The 17,548-nt window shown below is 32.2% G+C and overlaps 3 protein-coding genes across 3 annotated transcripts; 2 read left to right on the forward strand and 1 right to left on the reverse strand.

Moving 5' to 3' along the window:
• The first annotated feature begins 5,536 nt into the window (after positions 1–5,536).
• Positions 5,537–6,907, forward strand: LOC125846619 (probable galacturonosyltransferase-like 10). The gene has a single exon (XM_049526174.1). It carries the CDS (start codon positions 5,613–5,615, stop codon positions 6,708–6,710), a length of 1,098 nt encoding a protein of 365 aa, XP_049382131.1. The 5' UTR covers positions 5,537–5,612; the 3' UTR covers positions 6,711–6,907.
• Positions 6,908–7,889: 982 nt separating this feature from the next.
• On the reverse strand, positions 7,890–10,968 carry LOC125846618 (uncharacterized). The gene is made up of 5 exons (XM_049526173.1): positions 10,382–10,968; positions 9,990–10,257; positions 8,587–8,685; positions 8,300–8,511; positions 7,890–8,158 (listed from the first exon to the last, which is right to left on the reverse strand). Exons 1-5 carry the CDS (start codon positions 10,831–10,833, stop codon positions 8,083–8,085), a joined length of 1,107 nt encoding a protein of 368 aa, XP_049382130.1. The 5' UTR covers positions 10,834–10,968; the 3' UTR covers positions 7,890–8,082.
• Positions 10,969–14,015: 3,047 nt separating this feature from the next.
• LOC125849071 (uncharacterized) lies at positions 14,016–16,071 on the forward strand. Its single transcript, XM_049529073.1, has 3 exons — positions 14,016–14,172; positions 14,361–14,449; positions 15,735–16,071. The coding sequence occupies exons 1-3, from the start codon at positions 14,134–14,136 to the stop codon at positions 15,880–15,882; spliced, it is 276 nt and encodes a 91-aa protein (XP_049385030.1). The 5' UTR covers positions 14,016–14,133; the 3' UTR covers positions 15,883–16,071.
• The last annotated feature ends 1,477 nt before the right edge of the window (positions 16,072–17,548 follow it).

Consider the following 17,548-nt stretch of genomic DNA (forward strand, 5'->3'; position numbering starts at 1 on the left):
TTTATTCAATAGGAGAAACAATGACCTTTTTAACAAATTCTTTTCTCCCAACAAATTTAAACCATGTAGCTCATAAAAGATTTAAAAAAATTCTCAACTGTCCAGTGCAATAAAAAAAAGTTGGAGAAGACTAAGTGAAACGAATACATTTCTGTTCTTTTTTTCTTTTTTCTTTTTGGCTTTTCATATGATATTTTATAAATATTAAAATTCAATTTAATTTGAATTTGTGTGAAAATCTCATATTAAAAAGTAAAGTTTTTCCTGTAAAAAACGTAATTTTATCATAATGAAGTGAAGCAAAAAGAATAAAAGGAAATTATCATCTCTGTGCATGAGACAAACTGAGCCATTGACGTGGAGAGAATAATCACAAATTTTAGACCTACATATAGTTGACAAATAAGAAAAATGTACGCTCCACAATAGGAAATTAGCAAAAACAAATAGTGGTCCCTTGTCTAATTTTACATATCTATATTTGACTAGACAATTTTTTCAAAATAATAAATATACTATATCACTCTTTAAATAAAATAAATTCAAAAATTGCGAAAAACATACTGAAAAATAATTATAAAAATTAATAATAAAAATAAATAATAAATTAAGTGATAAATCATCTAAGTGAGTAAGTAAAACAAAATCACCCCAGCGTGCATATGAACTAGTCAGAAATAATAGAAACGCCCACATATTTTGACTGCACATGCCAGTAAAAAATAAGTTATATTCAAATCACACATAAAATAAATATAATGGATTATTTTCTAATATCTCTCCAAATGTACTCTCTTTTTCTGTAGTTGGTATTTCTGTTTTAAAAAAATGCTCCTGTTGTTCTAATATGAGCAGAAACATTGAGGATACACACACGTACGTTGATCTATTCTTAAGACTTCTATTTATGTCATGTCATGGCCTCAGTTCATATACTTTTGTAAATTTAGACAAACATGATTGAAACTGTGCAAGCAAATTTTAGATGTAAGCCATTATTGAATTGTCATATTCAAATTTTAGACATACACAATTTGAGTTTGAATTGTCAACGTCAAAAAAATTATATACACGATTGAAGTTTGATATGATCACTCAATTATGAACTTTTTTCACAGAAAGTCACTCAATCTATTTAATTAATTTTTTCAAAGGCCTCAATAAAATTAGTTTTAAATAATAGTTTCTTGTCAACAAATTTTATTGAAAAAATAAATTAAATAAGTTGAATGACTTTGTAAGTAAAACACCTATAGTTGAGTGACTTTCTATGAAGACAACTCATAGTTCTGTGATTTCTATGCAAAAAGCTCATAATTGAGTGATCATATGAGATATTATCTCATGTCTGAAGTTTCAGACATGTATCTACAAAACTATAAAAAGTAGTTTATCTGAAGTTTCAAACACGTAAATTCAAAATCAGAAGTAGTTTATTTGAAGTTTGAACTACATGATTTTGTTCCTATTATTTATTTCTAAGTTTCTCTAAAAACATTCATATGATTTGAATTTACTTTTTAGACTCAAAATTCCTGAGAGACTTCTTCAAATTGCTATAGTGGTGATTTTTAAAGTGCAGTTTGATTTTATTCGCCAAAAACAAGCTTGTTTATGGGTCCATGATTAATTAATCAAGTTTACGTATAATTATTACTCTCTTCGTTTCATATTGGTTGATCATTTTTCTTTTTACACGTATATTAAGAAATCATAAACAAGAAGATAATTTTGTCAATTTACCTCTTAAAAAACTTTTTGAAATTTACAAACTAATGTGAACCCTTACAATTAATTGTAACGGTAATATAGAAAAAATATAACTAATATTTTCTTGATTTAATAAGGTGGATAACTAATATAAGACAATTATTTTTAGTAAGATGATCAATTAATACGAAGACAGAGGGAGTATTACTACTTAGTAGAAGAGTCTACAAGCAGGCATGTCTTCGTCAACATGCCTGCTTGTATGATAAAGGGTATTTTCGAAACTTTCTACTTTTTCCTTCTTCAACTCTTTGTAATCTCTTGCTTTAAGGGTGTACTTTTTCTTTATTAGACCAAAAAACCAATCAACATTTATGAACTGTGTGGGCCCAACTCAGGTATGTCGGCTCTTCATTCCATTTTTCATTTAATAATAGTAATAGCAATAATTTTTCATTACTATTTAGTATTTTCACTATATTAAATTTATTTCTCTTATTCTTTTTTGTTAGTTATAGATTTAAAAATTATATAATTAATACTATAATCACAATAATTAACGATATAAATATTTAAAAGTTATATAAAAAAATTCGATTGACTCTTGACATTCTATTGGTACTACATAAAACGGGTTAGATGATAAACATATATTATTTGAAATTGACGTAAATATTTTAAAGCTATATTAAAAAATCCGACTGACTCTTGACATTCTATTGGTACTACATAAAATGGGTTAGATGATAAACATATATTATTTGAAATTGATGTAAAAAGTACAATAAATCGCAATAATTAACAATCTAGAAAAAATTAAAATACATATAAGAAAATCACTTGACTCCAAAAAATCTATCAATGTCACATAATTTGGGACATGAGAAGTAACATATATTATTTGAAAATTAAAAAGGTACTATAAATTATAATAATTAACAATTTAATATAGGGAAAATGCATAAGTATCCCCCTAGCCTATGCTCGAAATCCCAGAGACACACCTAACCTTTAATAAGGTCCTATTACCCCCCTGAACTTAATTTATCTATAATATTCTACCCCTTTTTGGCCTACGTGGCACTATCTTGTGGGCCCAACGCATGTTGACAAATTTTTCAAGGATAGTGCCACGTAAGCCGAAAAGGGGTAGAATATTATAGATAAATTAAGTTCGGGGGGGTAATAGGACCTTAGTGAAGGTTAGGTGTGTCTCTGGGATTTCGGGTATAGGCTGGGGGGGTACTTATGCATTTTCCCTTTAATATATTTAAAAGACATAAAGAATAGCTTATTTTTGAAATCCTATTTATGCCACATAAATTGAAACAAAGTACTATAAATTACTACAATTAACAACTTATAATATTTTTAAAAATCATATAAATTTTTTGATAGCTTCTCAAGTTTCATGATAGAGAAAATGGTCAAATGCCCCCCCCCCCCCCCCCCCTCCAATCTATTACTGGATTCTCAACTACACACTCCAACTTTACGGGTGTCCTATCACCCTCTAAACTGTTAAAACTGAAATTATTTCACCCTTAAAAAGCAACAACCACATTTATATTAACGGGTGAAACCCACGCGTTTGACACGTGGATTTCTTAAAAAACTATTATTTTTATCTTTTTCCCCTATATTTTCATCTTCCCTTCCAACACCAAAATCTTTTCACCATTTTTTTCCTTTGCTGCAAGCAGAAATTAATGCTTTCACCATTTTTTTCTTTCAACAAAAGTTTTTCCAACCAACATTACCAAGTCCTAAATCTTTTGACATATCAAAAAACCTCAATTATTAGTGCTTCTTTTCTTTCATTACAATTGCCCATAAATTAATTCATATCTTTTTGGTGGAACTCTAAACAATATGACGACTTATGATAGCAAAAGGAAATTTCTAACTATCTTCCAAAATCATTAGATCTGAATTCATTTAAAAAAAGTGTCACACCATCTCATCACAAAATAATCAGCTAGCTGCTATCGTCAACGGGCGGTAACAATGACTGTTTTGAAGTGGAAAATGCCAGCAAAATTTTTGATCTATATATCTTCCATACACTATTTTATTGATGCTAGATAATTTTTATGGAATTATCTGTAAAATTGCTCAAATTGAGGCTATGTATCCATAACAATGCGACATTGATCTATCCAATTTCATTCTCAAAATCAAATGTGGGTTTCGTCGAAAATCCAAAATTCTTTCTGGGTTTAAAATAAAATTGTCAAATTGAGGCATCGAATAATCAAGATATGAATTTCCAACCCAATCGGCCTTGTGGGTTGGCATGTAAAGTGATGATTAACAACTCTAATAATATCAATAAGGAATTGATTTTCAAAATTTTCTAATTTCATGCACAAATTGAAAAATAAAAATTCAAGAATCAAGAGTAATACTAAAAATTCATTGTCAATTATGTGGAGATGATAGTGACGGTGACGATGGAGAAAATAGAGGCGGTGGAGATGTAGAGATGGTGAATGGTGGAAAAGTCTATGTTGTAATGAAGAAGAAAGAAACAAATAAAGAAAAAAGAATAATTATAAATACAAGTATTTCTGAAAGAAATATTAAAAATAAAAGTTTACTGGTGTTCACTCTCTCTCGAGGAGAGTGNCTTCATGATATTACTATATAAATTGAGACAAAAAATATTAATATATATTGGGCTCCGTGCTGGTCCTATATCTAGTATAGAAATAGAATACAAGGATGAATAAGAAAGAGTGGAAGGAGAAGGAGAAGGAGAGAACTGTAGCGGAGGAGACTAGGCAATTTTTTTAAAGTTTATTTATCACCATTGATTACTAGTTAAATAATTTTTTTTAAAAAAACTAAATATAACTTAAATAACACGATGAAAAGTATATACCACATAGATATATTAAGTATTTATATTAAAAAGGATTTAACTTCTAAATATAAATAACCAACACTTTAAAGTCATTTTCTCTAGCTTAATTTAACACTATAATTAGAATGTTGTGTACGGATTAAAATCTGTCAAGTTTAAAATTGTCATATACTACTATATTTTACATAAGAAATTATTGCCAATGGGTACAGAGCACGTGGTCACATGTTTTTGCATTGATGCATGGACCAATTCACTTAACCAGACCGAACCTAACACTTCACCTTAGGTTCCTCGAAACAACATCAAAGAACCAAACATAGTTCTAGAAGAATAATATAATTATGTTTTGAATTTTTGTCCTATCTATTTAGAAAATTCATAATCTTTACTGCCTTGGAATCATATTAAATGAATCGTTAAAACTCCTTTTATAGTTCAAAATAAATGAATTATTCAAAATTTTATTTTTTCAATCAGTTAGTTAAGGTGTGTCAAACTCCAAAAATTCACGTAATATGGACCCAATGGGTATTAGCTTAAGAAATTTATTTTCCAATTATATTCGGCAAAGAAAAATAATTGTCCTAGTAGAATTGAGAAATCTTTTCTCTTATAGATTTACGATTATTAAGACCTCTTAAATCCTTTCTCTTATAGATTTACGATTATTTAAGAGCTATAAGAATCGTATTTGAGGATTTATTATCAATTGTACACTTGTTTTATATTTACTTTTGTGTGTGATGGTGTGCTAATAAACGTTAGAATCTTTCGGCAACGTAAAAACATTGAGTATTATTATAATTAATTAATATTCTCCTAACGCGTTTGTGTTTTCCTAAAAACTTTTCAAGTCCCAACAACGCGATACGACCAATTAGGCAAATAAATACTCGTCCAAATTCTGAACCTCTATTTATATATATAATCTCAAACCTCTCAGAAAACTTCAAAACGCGTTTACTTTTAACAAACATTCTTTCCTTTTTCTTCTTTCATCTTCTTCTTCCCTTCAATTCAAATTTCTTTTGCTATGATTCTTTCGAAAAAACTCATCTTTGTTCTGTTTTTGTCGATTTCTCTGTTTCTAGTTCCAGCAAGTGCTATCAGAGGTTTTGTTGAGAAGCCCAGAAATATTAAAATTGATGGGTATTTGAATTATGTTGAATCTCCAGAGTATCGTAATAGCCAAGAATGTCCAATTTTAGATTCAAATTTGTTGATTTGTGACCCAAGTTTGATACATGTAGCTATGACTCTTGATGTCAAATATTTTAGAGGATCAGTAGCAGCAGTTCACTCTGTTCTCAAGCATTCATCTTGTCCAGAAAATGTTTATTTCCATTTTGTGGCTTCGAAGAATAAAGATTTTCAAGAACTGGGACAGATGGTGAAGTCCATATTTCCATCTCTGAGTTACAAAGTTTACAGCTTTAATGAATTTCGAGTGAAGAAATTGATATCATCGTCGATTCGTCAAGCTCTTGATAATCCATTGAACTATGCTAGGACTTATTTAGCTGAGATCATCCAGCCCTGTGTTGAAAGGGTAATTTATCTTGATTCTGATGTTGTTTTGGTTGATGACATCCAGAAGTTATGGTCGATTTCTTTAACTGGTTCGAGAATTATTGGAGCTCCAGAGTACTGTCAAGCAAATTTCAGAACATATTTTACCAACAATTTTTGGTCTGACCCGAAATTATCGAACGTGTTTCAAGGGAAAAAGCCTTGTTATTTCAATACAGGGGTGATGGTTATGGATTTAGGGAAATGGAGAAAAGGGGATTATACTGTAAAGATTGAGAAATGGATGAAGATACAGAAGGAGAAAAGGATTTATGAATTGGGATCATTACCACCATTTATGTTGGTATTTGGAGGGGAAATTGAAGGAATTGATCATAGATGGAATCAACATGGGCTGGGTGGAGATAATTTGGTGAATAGTTGTAGAACATTGCATCCAGGTCCAGTTAGTTTGTTGCATTGGAGCGGTAAAGGGAAACCTTGGGTCAGGCTTGATAAAGGGAATCCTTGTCCTGTTGATCTTTTATGGATGCCTTATGATCTGTATAGACTTAGCTCAATTGATTCTTTTGACGATCAAGAGCCAAGAGCCATGATTTGATTGTTTAAGCATACAAGTTAAAACCCTATAGTGATAATTTTTTATTCTTTTTCTACATTGGGAAAAAATGACAACTTAGATCCAGGGGATGATTTTGTTGAGTCCCCTTCGAGTTATTTCTTGTGTATAAGAGCAAATTATTTTTGTAAAGCGATTATTCTTTCATTTTATTTGTGATAATCAGAGTATTCATTTGATATTTTCTCTTCCATGATTTTGAAGTCTTAATTGGAGTACGTTAATGATACGCGTTCTAGAACAGAGTTTTGTACAAGATTCAGAAACTTTTTGCCCTCTATCTGCCTAATGTATGGTTCAAGGTTCAGTTAACGAGATATTTGGAAATTAATAAATGGATTGCTGAAGATTATTGCCGCTAATAATATGCCTAATGGATGAAGATGTACCACCAATATTTATATAAATAATACACCATTTTTTATTTGACATGATGTGTTTACTATGAATATTTTTAAGTATTAGTTCGTGCATAGTTTTTTCCTCCACAAGAAAACATTTGTTCTAACTGATGCATCATTTAATTTAACATGTTTAGAAAAGATACTTCTGTCGAGAAATACTAATTCTAGATCGCTTGTATCTTGACACCAAATATAAAATGAAGTTTCGGACTACCTACCACAATATTAAGATAAACAATACCCCCACTACTTAAAAAACAATGCTAGTATTATAATTTCACCTAATTAGTATAGCAGACTTTATCAATCAAAGCAGCATGCCCCTACTTTTTTTTGCCAACAAAAGCCACTTTTCACCAACCATTTTGAATCCTGAGTGAAGTGTGGACACTTCTCTTTCAACCACCACCCTAAATTCAAGGAAATTCCACTATTCTAAATTCACAGACGTAAAATTGAAATGATCCATACCATCCTTCACGTTTATAAACCCCCCAACATCATCCCCACCATGCAGCGCACAATGAAAATCTTTCCTTTAATGTTTGATTTTGGTGATACTCTTATTGCAACCAACTGTTAAAGGTTGATGGGAGATCAGCAAAGAGGTTATACATAGTGGTTATTATGTGACGAATGATTATCCTACATTAGAATTTGCTAAAGGAAAATGCAAGCTAGGATCAACTATCAACTGCAGATTGCATGCATCATTTTGACTGTACTTGATCAATTTATGCTATCAAGGAAAAGAGGATCTGAGAAATGGATTTATCATTTTCAACAGTACACCCTCCCATGCAATTACTCGTGACTTGCAAGAACAAAATTTTACAGGATATGTGGATTATTCTTATATAAATAACAGGAAATAATTGAGCTAGAAAGAGAAAAAGAGAAGGGGAGTAAAAGAGAAGCAGAATGTACATCCCTCTTTGTACTTCCCAAACTCATAACAAGCCGACGACACAACTTAGATGCAATCTGTTCTCCAATCCTCTCAAATGATGGCCCAATAACATACACCTGCCAATTACAACGATGCTTTATTGGCCTACTCAGAAGAATCAGTTCAGATAAAGCTAGAGGATATCTGAGAAAAGCTAAGACAGTTGGTGACTACAAGGGATAAAGAAATAAATAACAGAGAGATGTCACGTTACTAACCAGAAAAGTAGTTTTGCCAAGTAATCCCGAGAAGTGCCTATTGCATCGCATAATTCGGTATCACTACTTTGGTAGTCTTTGGCACCAGTGAAATTAGAATCTTCTTCTTTGTTAACGTCGTCCTCTTTGAAAAATCTTTGCAATATGTTTTGAGTAAGTTCCTTAATAATTTCCTCCACCTCAAAGGATGATGGTCTGGATAGTTCAGTCACCTGTTCCAGTAGCAGACACATCAGGATTCAATCTCATGGATTTCACACAGTAAGACATACAAATAACTACAATACCATGTCAGATTCCAATGACCGAAGGTAATCCAGTAAATCATTGTTACTTTCGTTGATATACTCCATTTGCAAATTTTCCTGTTGCTGGGAATGCAGTTCCTGAGAGAAACAGAGAAGGACAGTATAACGTTTAGCTGAAGCTTTTATTTTTAATGTCAAATCGGACATAGCAATGTGCCACTGAAGAAAGGAACAAGAAACTATCCGTTTCAATGAGCAAGTTTGTACCCTAAGGGATTCAGCTGTCTCAATCTTATGTAGGCAAATTCAAATGCTTAATTATTGAAGAAACACAAGAGCAGTGAGTTCAAGTAACATGATTAGCCAGAAGCTAAATGTTTGATCTAGGCAAATATCTGATTTTCCAGCAGAAGTATAACTATTAATTAAATTATGCATGGATAAACTTGGAGCTAAGCAAGTAGCAACACACTCACCCCCAGCATATTTATAAAAACGACAGGGAGAAGAATGGGGAAGATGTAGTAATTCATAATTCCTCTATGCACCAACTCTTACTTGAAAATATCCATTTAACGTAATCAAAATAATTTGCAACTGAAAATATTCTATGATTAAGGTCATGCTTCAAGAATGAACTGCAGAAAGCAGGGCGTAGACACTACTTATCCAGAAATTTGATTTTATTTGATTTACGCACAAGTGAAACTTTGAATGTTTACTTTTTCTAAAATAATGACCTGTCACAAATGTAACTGCTTAACCTTACTAGTTACTCCATCCACCAGCTTTTTTGCAATAGCGACTAATTCATAATTTTTAGTTAGATAATTAATAATCTCTACTTTGAGAGTATAACTTCAAAGAAAATTTACAAGCTTAACTAACAAATGTGTGTAAAGTATCTAGAAGTTCATACTAATTAAGTTTTGCACCAATGAAAGCATCCAAATAGCTTTTGTTTTAGACTACTCTTGGCAGTAGAATGAACATAATGGAACTTTTACAATGAAGAGTCTTCTATATGAAAAGATTCATGAATGAGTGAAGCACTTTGGCCAAACATACTTGATAACTTCAGTGGCTGACAACTCTTACACCTCTCAAATTTAACCCATATGGAGTAGCTAGTATTCCAAAAATTATCAGATGGACATTTATCAATGAGTTCTGAAAAAGGTGCCGTTTTAGACGAGCTGCAGTGGCATATTCAATTAACATATTAAGGTAAAAAAATACTTAGATTAATCCATAAACATGAGTTGAAATGCCACAAATATTTCTTAATCAACATCAGTCCACACAAACTCTCTATACCAGATAACGAGAACACTCCTGCAGTAACCAAATGTTCTGTAACTAAAAAATGACAAGCCAATAGTTCACATATAATCAAACACTGACAGTAGCTTGGATAGATTACAAAAGAGGAAGAATTTCACCTGCTTAACTGATAAGAGTTCTTCTTCTAATTGTTGAACATATTTCAGAGCTTCCGGAGATAAATTCCCAAGAGCTTGAATATCCATTCTCTCTGAAACCGCAGAAGACATATTTACACCAACTCCGCTTTCTCCCCCCTCTATCCCCTTGCTCTTTGAGCCTGAGTTCACATCTTCCTCCGATGAGATGAAGCCTTTCAAATTATCGGATGGGATATCAAAATTCCTCATCAAGGATATCCTGTACTCCGCATTCCACAACGTATACCTACCACCACAAATCAACACCAATTGAATACACCATAACTTATTCAGATTGATCCAGAACTTTAACAAATTAACAATCACTATTTTAGACTTTGTGCATAAATTAAATTTAAGAGATTAGGTACCCGGTAATAATAGAAGAAACAATGAGGCGATCGAGAGCGTGTTTGGAAAACCGAACAGTCACTGAGAATTGATCTGAAGGGAGCAAGCCTAACATAGTAGAAATCGTCTGCTTCATTGAGTCCTTAGCAGAATCAGAAACGCCTTTAGATATAACAGAAGTGTCCAACGGTTCAATTCGTTTGAGCATATTGGCAATAACAGAGAATTCACTGCCGAAACCGGACTTCCTGGTGGAAACAAAGTCGTCCGAAACACCGCCGCCGTCAACGCCGGAAATAAGGCAGTTAACGGACGTACGCCGCCTGGTGGAAGCGGAAAGAGAAGGAAGCAAGGGACGGATGAGGAGATGGTGGGTAAAAGGAGGGGGTAGGTGAGGAGGATGTTGATGAGGCTTAAGTGAGAGGTCTGCTAGACGAGATGCGAGTAAAACCCTAGCTGAGGCGGCAGCCATTAAAGACGGAGATTCTTCTTCTTCTTTCTCCTTCGTCTATTTTATTGTGTGGCTTGCGATGCCTCCGGCGAAGTTCTACGTCTTCCTTCGATTCTCTCTCCCCCTCATCTTTCATTTCATCCCACCCAATTGGTTTTCGTGTTTTTGTTGGCTTCTGAATTGACTGACTCTATGCCCTTCTTATTTGATTTATTTACGGATTCACCATTCTCGTATGCCTGGTTGTGAACTCCTTCCGTAAAACGCGAGAATCTTTGAAAATTTGGTCATTTTCTAATTTCTTTTTAGTGACGTTTCGACATAAAAATCCTGAATTTTTTATTTAAAAGAAAGAAAAAAAATACTTCATTAGTTTTTAATTTGATGGAATTTTAAAAATTAAATTAAATTTTATAATCTTAATTAGGATATGCTAACTGTATAAAAATATGCATTTTACGAAAATATACTAAAAAAGCAAGTAATACTAACAAAGTAAAATAGAGAGAATATTGTATTTATTTTTTAATTGAAAATTTAAGTTACGTTTGAACATAGATATTAATGAGAGTTATTTTTAATTTTTTTGGATATTTTGAAATGAAAAAAAAAACAATCTTCAAATTAACAATAATAACAATAATTATATATCCAATGTAATTCCACAAAGTTGAGTTTGAGAAGAATTGAGTGTATGTGGACGTTACTATTACCTTAGTAGCAAAAAAAATATTTACGATGGACTCTAGGCTCAAGAAAAAACAATTCAAATCAATATAGAAAAAAAAACTAGAATAAAAAAAGTCATGAAAAAATAGTATAGAATATCTGACAAATTATTCTAAACAATAGTCATTTCAAATAAAATGATAATTAAAATATTAAAAAAAACATAAATAATAACCAAACTCAAAAACAAATGACCACAAAATAATCCTATCACTAAGGGGTCGTTTGGTTTGAAAATGAGTTATGATGGGATAAGTTATGTTGGGATAAGTTATGTTGGGATTAGTTATGATGGGATAAGTTATGTTGGGATTATTTTTTATTGAGTGTTTGGTTTGTTGTATTCAAAATAATAAATTTTAAGAATAATTTATTTGTTTACAAAAATGCCCTTCATTAATGTAAAAAGTGATATAACAAAAGGGTTGAAAGAGACATTTTTGTCATTTACCTATTTTATCCCGGGATAAGTTATCCCGGGATTACTATACCACCCAAAGAGAGGGATAACTTATCCCGGTACTAATTATTAATCCCGGGATAAGTTATCCCGAACTTGCCAACCAAACAACAAAATAAGCGGTACTATAATTTAATTCCGGGACTATTTGGTATTATCCCTCACACCAAACGACCCCTAATAGTAATATTTTTGGAAAAGATTGAAAACTATGCTGAATGGGCACTTGATTAAATTTTGCTGTAGAGTGAACCTCACCGCTAATTTTCATTTTGTCTTCTTACTCATAGACACTAGTAAATCCTTATCAATCAAATGGTCCAACAAACATAGCTGTCTACCAAAGAGTAAATTTATTCAAATATTATTTCATTTCAGGTTATTATAAGTACTTTTTTAACTTTTGAAAAAATTTATATTGATATTAATAACAAAAAGTGATGAATATTTTATTTTCAACTCTTATATTCTTTTATCTCTTGATAATGATAAAATAAGTGAATTCATCAAGTTTTTTTTTCACTCACAAATATTTATAGTACTAAGAAGTAATTAGAATTCTATTTATAATTCTTGTATATTTCTCTCTACCATCTCTCCTTGTTTATTGTTGCTATGGATGGAGCCATACTCAAATTACTAACAATTTGAGTATATATGATATACCTAACTAAAATATTAAAAAGGAATGGCGTCCTAACTTGCAAAAGCAGGTTAATTTGTCAGATTATAATTAGGAAAAGCCCACATTAATAGTGCAAAGAATAAAGTGTTTTTAATTCATAAATTAGATTATAATTAGGAGAAGCCCACATTAATAGTGCAAAGAATGCAGTGTTTTAAATTCATAAATTCCTTATTGAAACATGTGCATGTCTTTAATTAATCGCGTTTGAGATGCACACATAAAAAATGGACAAAATTTTATTTGTGGACTGTGGCCTCAGGATGGAGGGAGGCCCAAACAGAATTTGTCAATTTGGTTTCTCTAGTGGCAAAAGTAGAAAAATGAGAACCAATTGTTTGAATCATGAAGAGCCAATGAGAAAATGGTCAAATAAGTAGGCCATTTGTTCATGCATGAAGACGCTTATGATAGTTGTAGCTTGCCAGGAGCCACCCAACTGGAATGGTCGGTCCAATCGTTTGCATTTCATAATTTTATAATATTGTTATGTAACGCTTTGGTTGCTACTAGAGGTACTTTTTTCTTTCTTTTACACTTCTTTAATAGAATTAAAAAGTATGCAAATTTGCCCCTTAAGAAGTTGTGATTGTTATTCATAGTCCCAAAAGCATTAAAAAATGACCTTCAACTCTAACATTGTTGAACATGGTTGGATTAACATTTGAAATATTGTTGCATAACACGCATGTTAGTAGAAACGCTACCAATTTATGGATTCTAATGCTTTCTTTCATCGAAAGATAATAAATTGATAAATATTAATAGGTCGCTTTTTTTGTGTAATTTTTTTTAAAAAAGTATGCAAATTAGTCAACTACAACTATATATAGCTTAATAATGTAAAAACAAGCTCTAAAAATATTGAAATTTTGATATAAATATCACAAGATCTTTGTTTGAAAATTTAATTTGAACAAATCAAATACCGAGAGATGTTTATTTCTTTTTTTTACATACACAATTTACTTTTTTACTTAATTAAAAGAAAGTAAAGAAAATATATATGATTTCAAACTCATGAGAATATTAATATAGTAAGATCTATTTATAAACAATTAAACTTCTATAACATTTTGTTATAACAATTATTTAAAAAAAAAAAATCAATTTAACATTCTATATTCTATATAACAAAATTTTGTTATAACAAATAAAAATAACACGTTATGTAGAGATTTTATCGTATTTAATGTTTGACTATGTATTCTAAAAAACTTTTCAATTCGTTCTAGAAATTGAAAAGAAAATTTAGAGCTTCAAAGATTTCTTTAAAAAGTTTATGGGCCTTTTCGTAAATTGAAAATAAAGCAAATTGCAGTCAATGAGGAATTTCGATTTCGCGAGACTATAAATACGGAAGGGGGAGAAATGAACAGGTTAGGTCATCATCATCAACAGTCTCAAAAAGATCGTAAAGTTTGCGTGTTCTTTCCCCCGTTTTTCTATGGCTTCTTCCACCATTAATCGATGGCTGAGGCCCGAGGTTCGTTTTATTCTTCCGCCATAGATCTCCTCCCTTCTCTTTCCTTATTATAAAGATTTTTTTAAAATCTTCCTATGAAATCAGCGATTTTTGATGGATTATTGGGGGCTTTTCTTGTTTTATGGTTGAGTGTTGGTTTATCTTATTAGATCTGATTGATTAAATATGCTATATTTGTGGTGGCGCAGGTGTATCCACTTTTTGCAGCCGTAGGCGTTGCTGTAGGGATCTGTGGAATGCAATTGGTTCGTAATATATGCACCAACCCCGAAGTCAGGTATCTATTCATATGCCCTCTGTATACATCTTCGTTTATGCCTTGTCTAATTTGTGTTAATTTGATTTAACCAACTTTAATTGGATACATGGTACTTTTTGAAAAATAAAACGAAGAGTATGCTTGATAAAATTCTCTTTTCAATCATTGTTTGCAAGAGTTTTTTTTGTCGAATTAAAGATTGTTATGTCAATACAAGAACTAGATCGGGCATGTATGTAGAGAATTTATGTGACAGCTTAGAATTTAGGCTTAGTTGATGAATAATTTGAGAATTCAAGGTTACTAACTCCATTGCTAGGCTGCCCAATCCTCCACCCTGTAGCCTGTAGATTATAGGTAAAGCCATTTTTCCCTTTTCATCCTCATAGGTAGAATGAATAATAAAGAAGTAAATAGAAACATAATTTTTTAATAAAATTAGTGATTGATCTACCCTTGATTTATCTCCCTAAAAACTGTATGCCTCCTTTATGTTTATTGTTTGTTTAGATGCTGATTGAAAGAATATATGTCTATGTGTGGGTTAGGGATGTATTCAAGATTTGAACAATATGGGTTCAATTTTCATGATTTTACTTGCTGGTTTCGAATTCTATTACTTTGGTACTTATTTAGTTAATTTTAAACCCACATACTTTGAGTGAACTAAAGCTACTAAATTTGAATGGACCAATTAGTAATACATAGATCCACCACTGATTGTGATTTACTTGAGTGTTCTTTGACAATCAATAATTCGATAAAGAAGAAAAGCCTCTAAGAGTATAACTGGTAGGACTTTAAAGCAACAGATGAGGTTACAATTGCGAGACTGAGAAACGGAAGAAGGAAAACCTGGTAAAATTTCTGTAATTTTGGATCAATTTTATTTGATTCCTTGTTGGTGGTACAAATTAAGTCAGTTGATCAACTAGTATAACATCTGCTAGGCAATGAAACCGCCCACATTTAAGTTGTGTCGTACTAGATTGCATCTTTTTTAGCTGTGGCAGAGTTTGGAATATTATGAAGGAGATAATTGAAAAGTGTGAATGCCACACCCGAGATTAGAACACGTGACCGGAAGCAATTTTTGAGCCACATTTGCTACTATACTAGAAGCTTCTTTTGTGTTAACGAGATTCCCAATTTATTTATTTGACATAAAATGTTTTACCCTATTTGCACGATATTATCTTTTGAAAGGTGATTCAATTGACCCCTACTGAACTCTCTACATGGAAGTTGCATCCACCCCCACACCCTACTGACCGTGTCTTCTTGATGTTTGCAAAATTCTCAGGGTGACGAAGGAAAACAGGGCAGCAGGAGTGCTGGATAATTTTTCAGAAGGGGAGAAATATTCAGAGCATGCTCTAAGGAAGTTTGTTCGAAACAAGTCTCCGGAGATTATGCCATCAATCAACGGCTTCTTCAGCGATCCAAACTAATGCCCTAGTCAAGTTTAATATGGATTATAACATCATTATTCTTTGTCCTCTTCTTTTCCATTGAATGAGATAGACATGAAATGCATTTTTCTGGCCTGCGATGGGCCTAAAAGATATTGAAAGAAACTTGAATAAATGTAATCAGAACCACAAGTTCCTCCCTTTTGACAGGGCACATCTTTTCATATACTATTGAACTGTTGTTTTCCGGAAGAAAAATTCATTTACTTTCATGCATGAATAGCACTATTTTGGATTGGGCATTTCAGACGTTCTGATGTATGATCAAACTGTGGTGCACTAGTTACAGCTTCAAGAGTTTGAATGAGAGCTTGGGACATTCTATTGTTGGAGCACTTTTCTCCGATTCTCGTTGATACACCGTCACCAACACTCAATTATGGCCCACTTCTCTTTTCCTTTTAGGCAAGAAAATCTTTTCCTTGTCCCGTATTTGTTTGCACCTCTTTAAACATTCAATATTTTTGCCAGTCCTTATCATGAGTATTTTTCATGAATATATCATTGGTCCAGCATTTGCCAATATAATCAATAGCCAAACAGGCTATGAGAAACCAGACGTCTGGCAGCCCCTTATAGGCCATTTGTAGAACAAGTATTTACATTGGACTAATCTACCAACTTATAATCAATCATACAAATACCTATCTTTGTGAAGCAACCTCTTAACTTGTTCTCTTGTTGAGTTGCTGTTTACTGGCTTTCTTCCCATGATCTATTACATAAACAACCCAACCTGGTCAAGGATTTTGCGTGAAAGTTGTCTAATCTTGGTGATTCTCCGGGTTGTCTGAGGTAAGGTGCTCCTAATCTGTTGGATTTTAAGGCCTTAACTTTTGAACCAAACTCTTCCGAAGAGATTTCACCCTTACCCAATGAGTCGATCAATCTTACAAAATTGAACCTGTCAGGGCTATTGGTCTCTCGAAATCCTTCAAATCTTCTATGACCTTGCGCAGCAAAAACACAACTTTCAAGGGCTACCATATAGTCTACAGTAGCAAGACGGTTTTGATAATTCTTGAAAGCCTTGGGGTCTTCATTTGTTGCAAGGGTTGAGTGAGAGAACACATTTGGGTAATGCAAACGGAATTCATCCATGCTGTTGTTACATAAATTTCCCCTGCAACAATGTATATTCTTCCATGATATCAAACTGCATAATTGTACCAATGCTTAAAACCCACTCTTCTACTTTAAAAACACAAAAACAAAACCTTCTTTTTGAACCAATAAATATTTAATCAACGGGTGATAATGATGACCACAATTGTTATTATTTGTATTGCTAATTTCTAGGTGTTATTATTATCGCCATCGGAGAAACTGTAATCAGACCCTATGGTGATAACACAGTCAGAGTTGGCGGTGGTGGTGCCACCGGTTAACATTGAGAATTTATACTTGTATTAATTTATATTATAAATGAATAAATTTCTAAATTTTCGGTCTATAAATTTTCTTTATTTTCCAACAAAATACGAGTGGTAAATCTATATATTGATAGAGAGAGTTAAACATCAGTTATACCTGTACATGAGAAAATCCAAAAATATGATCAAGGTATACATGCCCATTCTGCAAATGTGCAAAGATCTAAGATTTACAACACGATTAGTTTAGCTCAGTTTGGAATCGCTTCAAG

Source organism: Solanum stenotomum, chromosome 12 (assembly GCF_019186545.1).
Source record: "Solanum stenotomum isolate F172 chromosome 12, ASM1918654v1, whole genome shotgun sequence".
Classification (NCBI taxonomy): Eukaryota; Viridiplantae; Streptophyta; class Magnoliopsida; order Solanales; family Solanaceae; genus Solanum; species Solanum stenotomum.

What these genes read in the sequence shown, in the direction of transcription:
- LOC125849071 (XM_049529073.1), top strand. Translation starts at nt 14,134, where the DNA reads ATGGCTTCTTCCACCATTAATCGATGGCTGAGGCCCGAG. An exon ending in ATCGATGGCTGAGGCCCGAG is followed by an intron (nt 14,173 to 14,360) that starts GTTCGTTTTATT and finishes GTGGTGGCGCAG; the next exon opens with GTGTATCCACTTTTTGCAGC. An exon ending in TGCACCAACCCCGAAGTCAG is followed by an intron (nt 14,450 to 15,734) that starts GTATCTATTCAT and finishes CAAAATTCTCAG; the next exon opens with GGTGACGAAGGAAAACAGGG.
- LOC125846619 (XM_049526174.1), top strand. Translation starts at nt 5,613, where the DNA reads ATGATTCTTTCGAAAAAACTCATCTTTGTTCTGTTTTTGTCGATTTCT.
- LOC125846618 (XM_049526173.1), bottom strand. Translation starts at nt 10,833, where the DNA reads ATGGCTGCCGCCTCAGCTAGGGTTTTACTCGCATCTCGTCTAGCAGAC. An exon ending in GTTTCTTCTATTATTACCGG is followed by an intron (nt 10,258 to 10,381) that starts GTACCTAATCTC and finishes TTGTGGTGGTAG; the next exon opens with GTATACGTTGTGGAATGCGG. An exon ending in AACTCTTATCAGTTAAGCAG is followed by an intron (nt 8,686 to 9,989) that starts GTGAAATTCTTC and finishes TGTTTCTCTCAG; the next exon opens with GAACTGCATTCCCAGCAACA.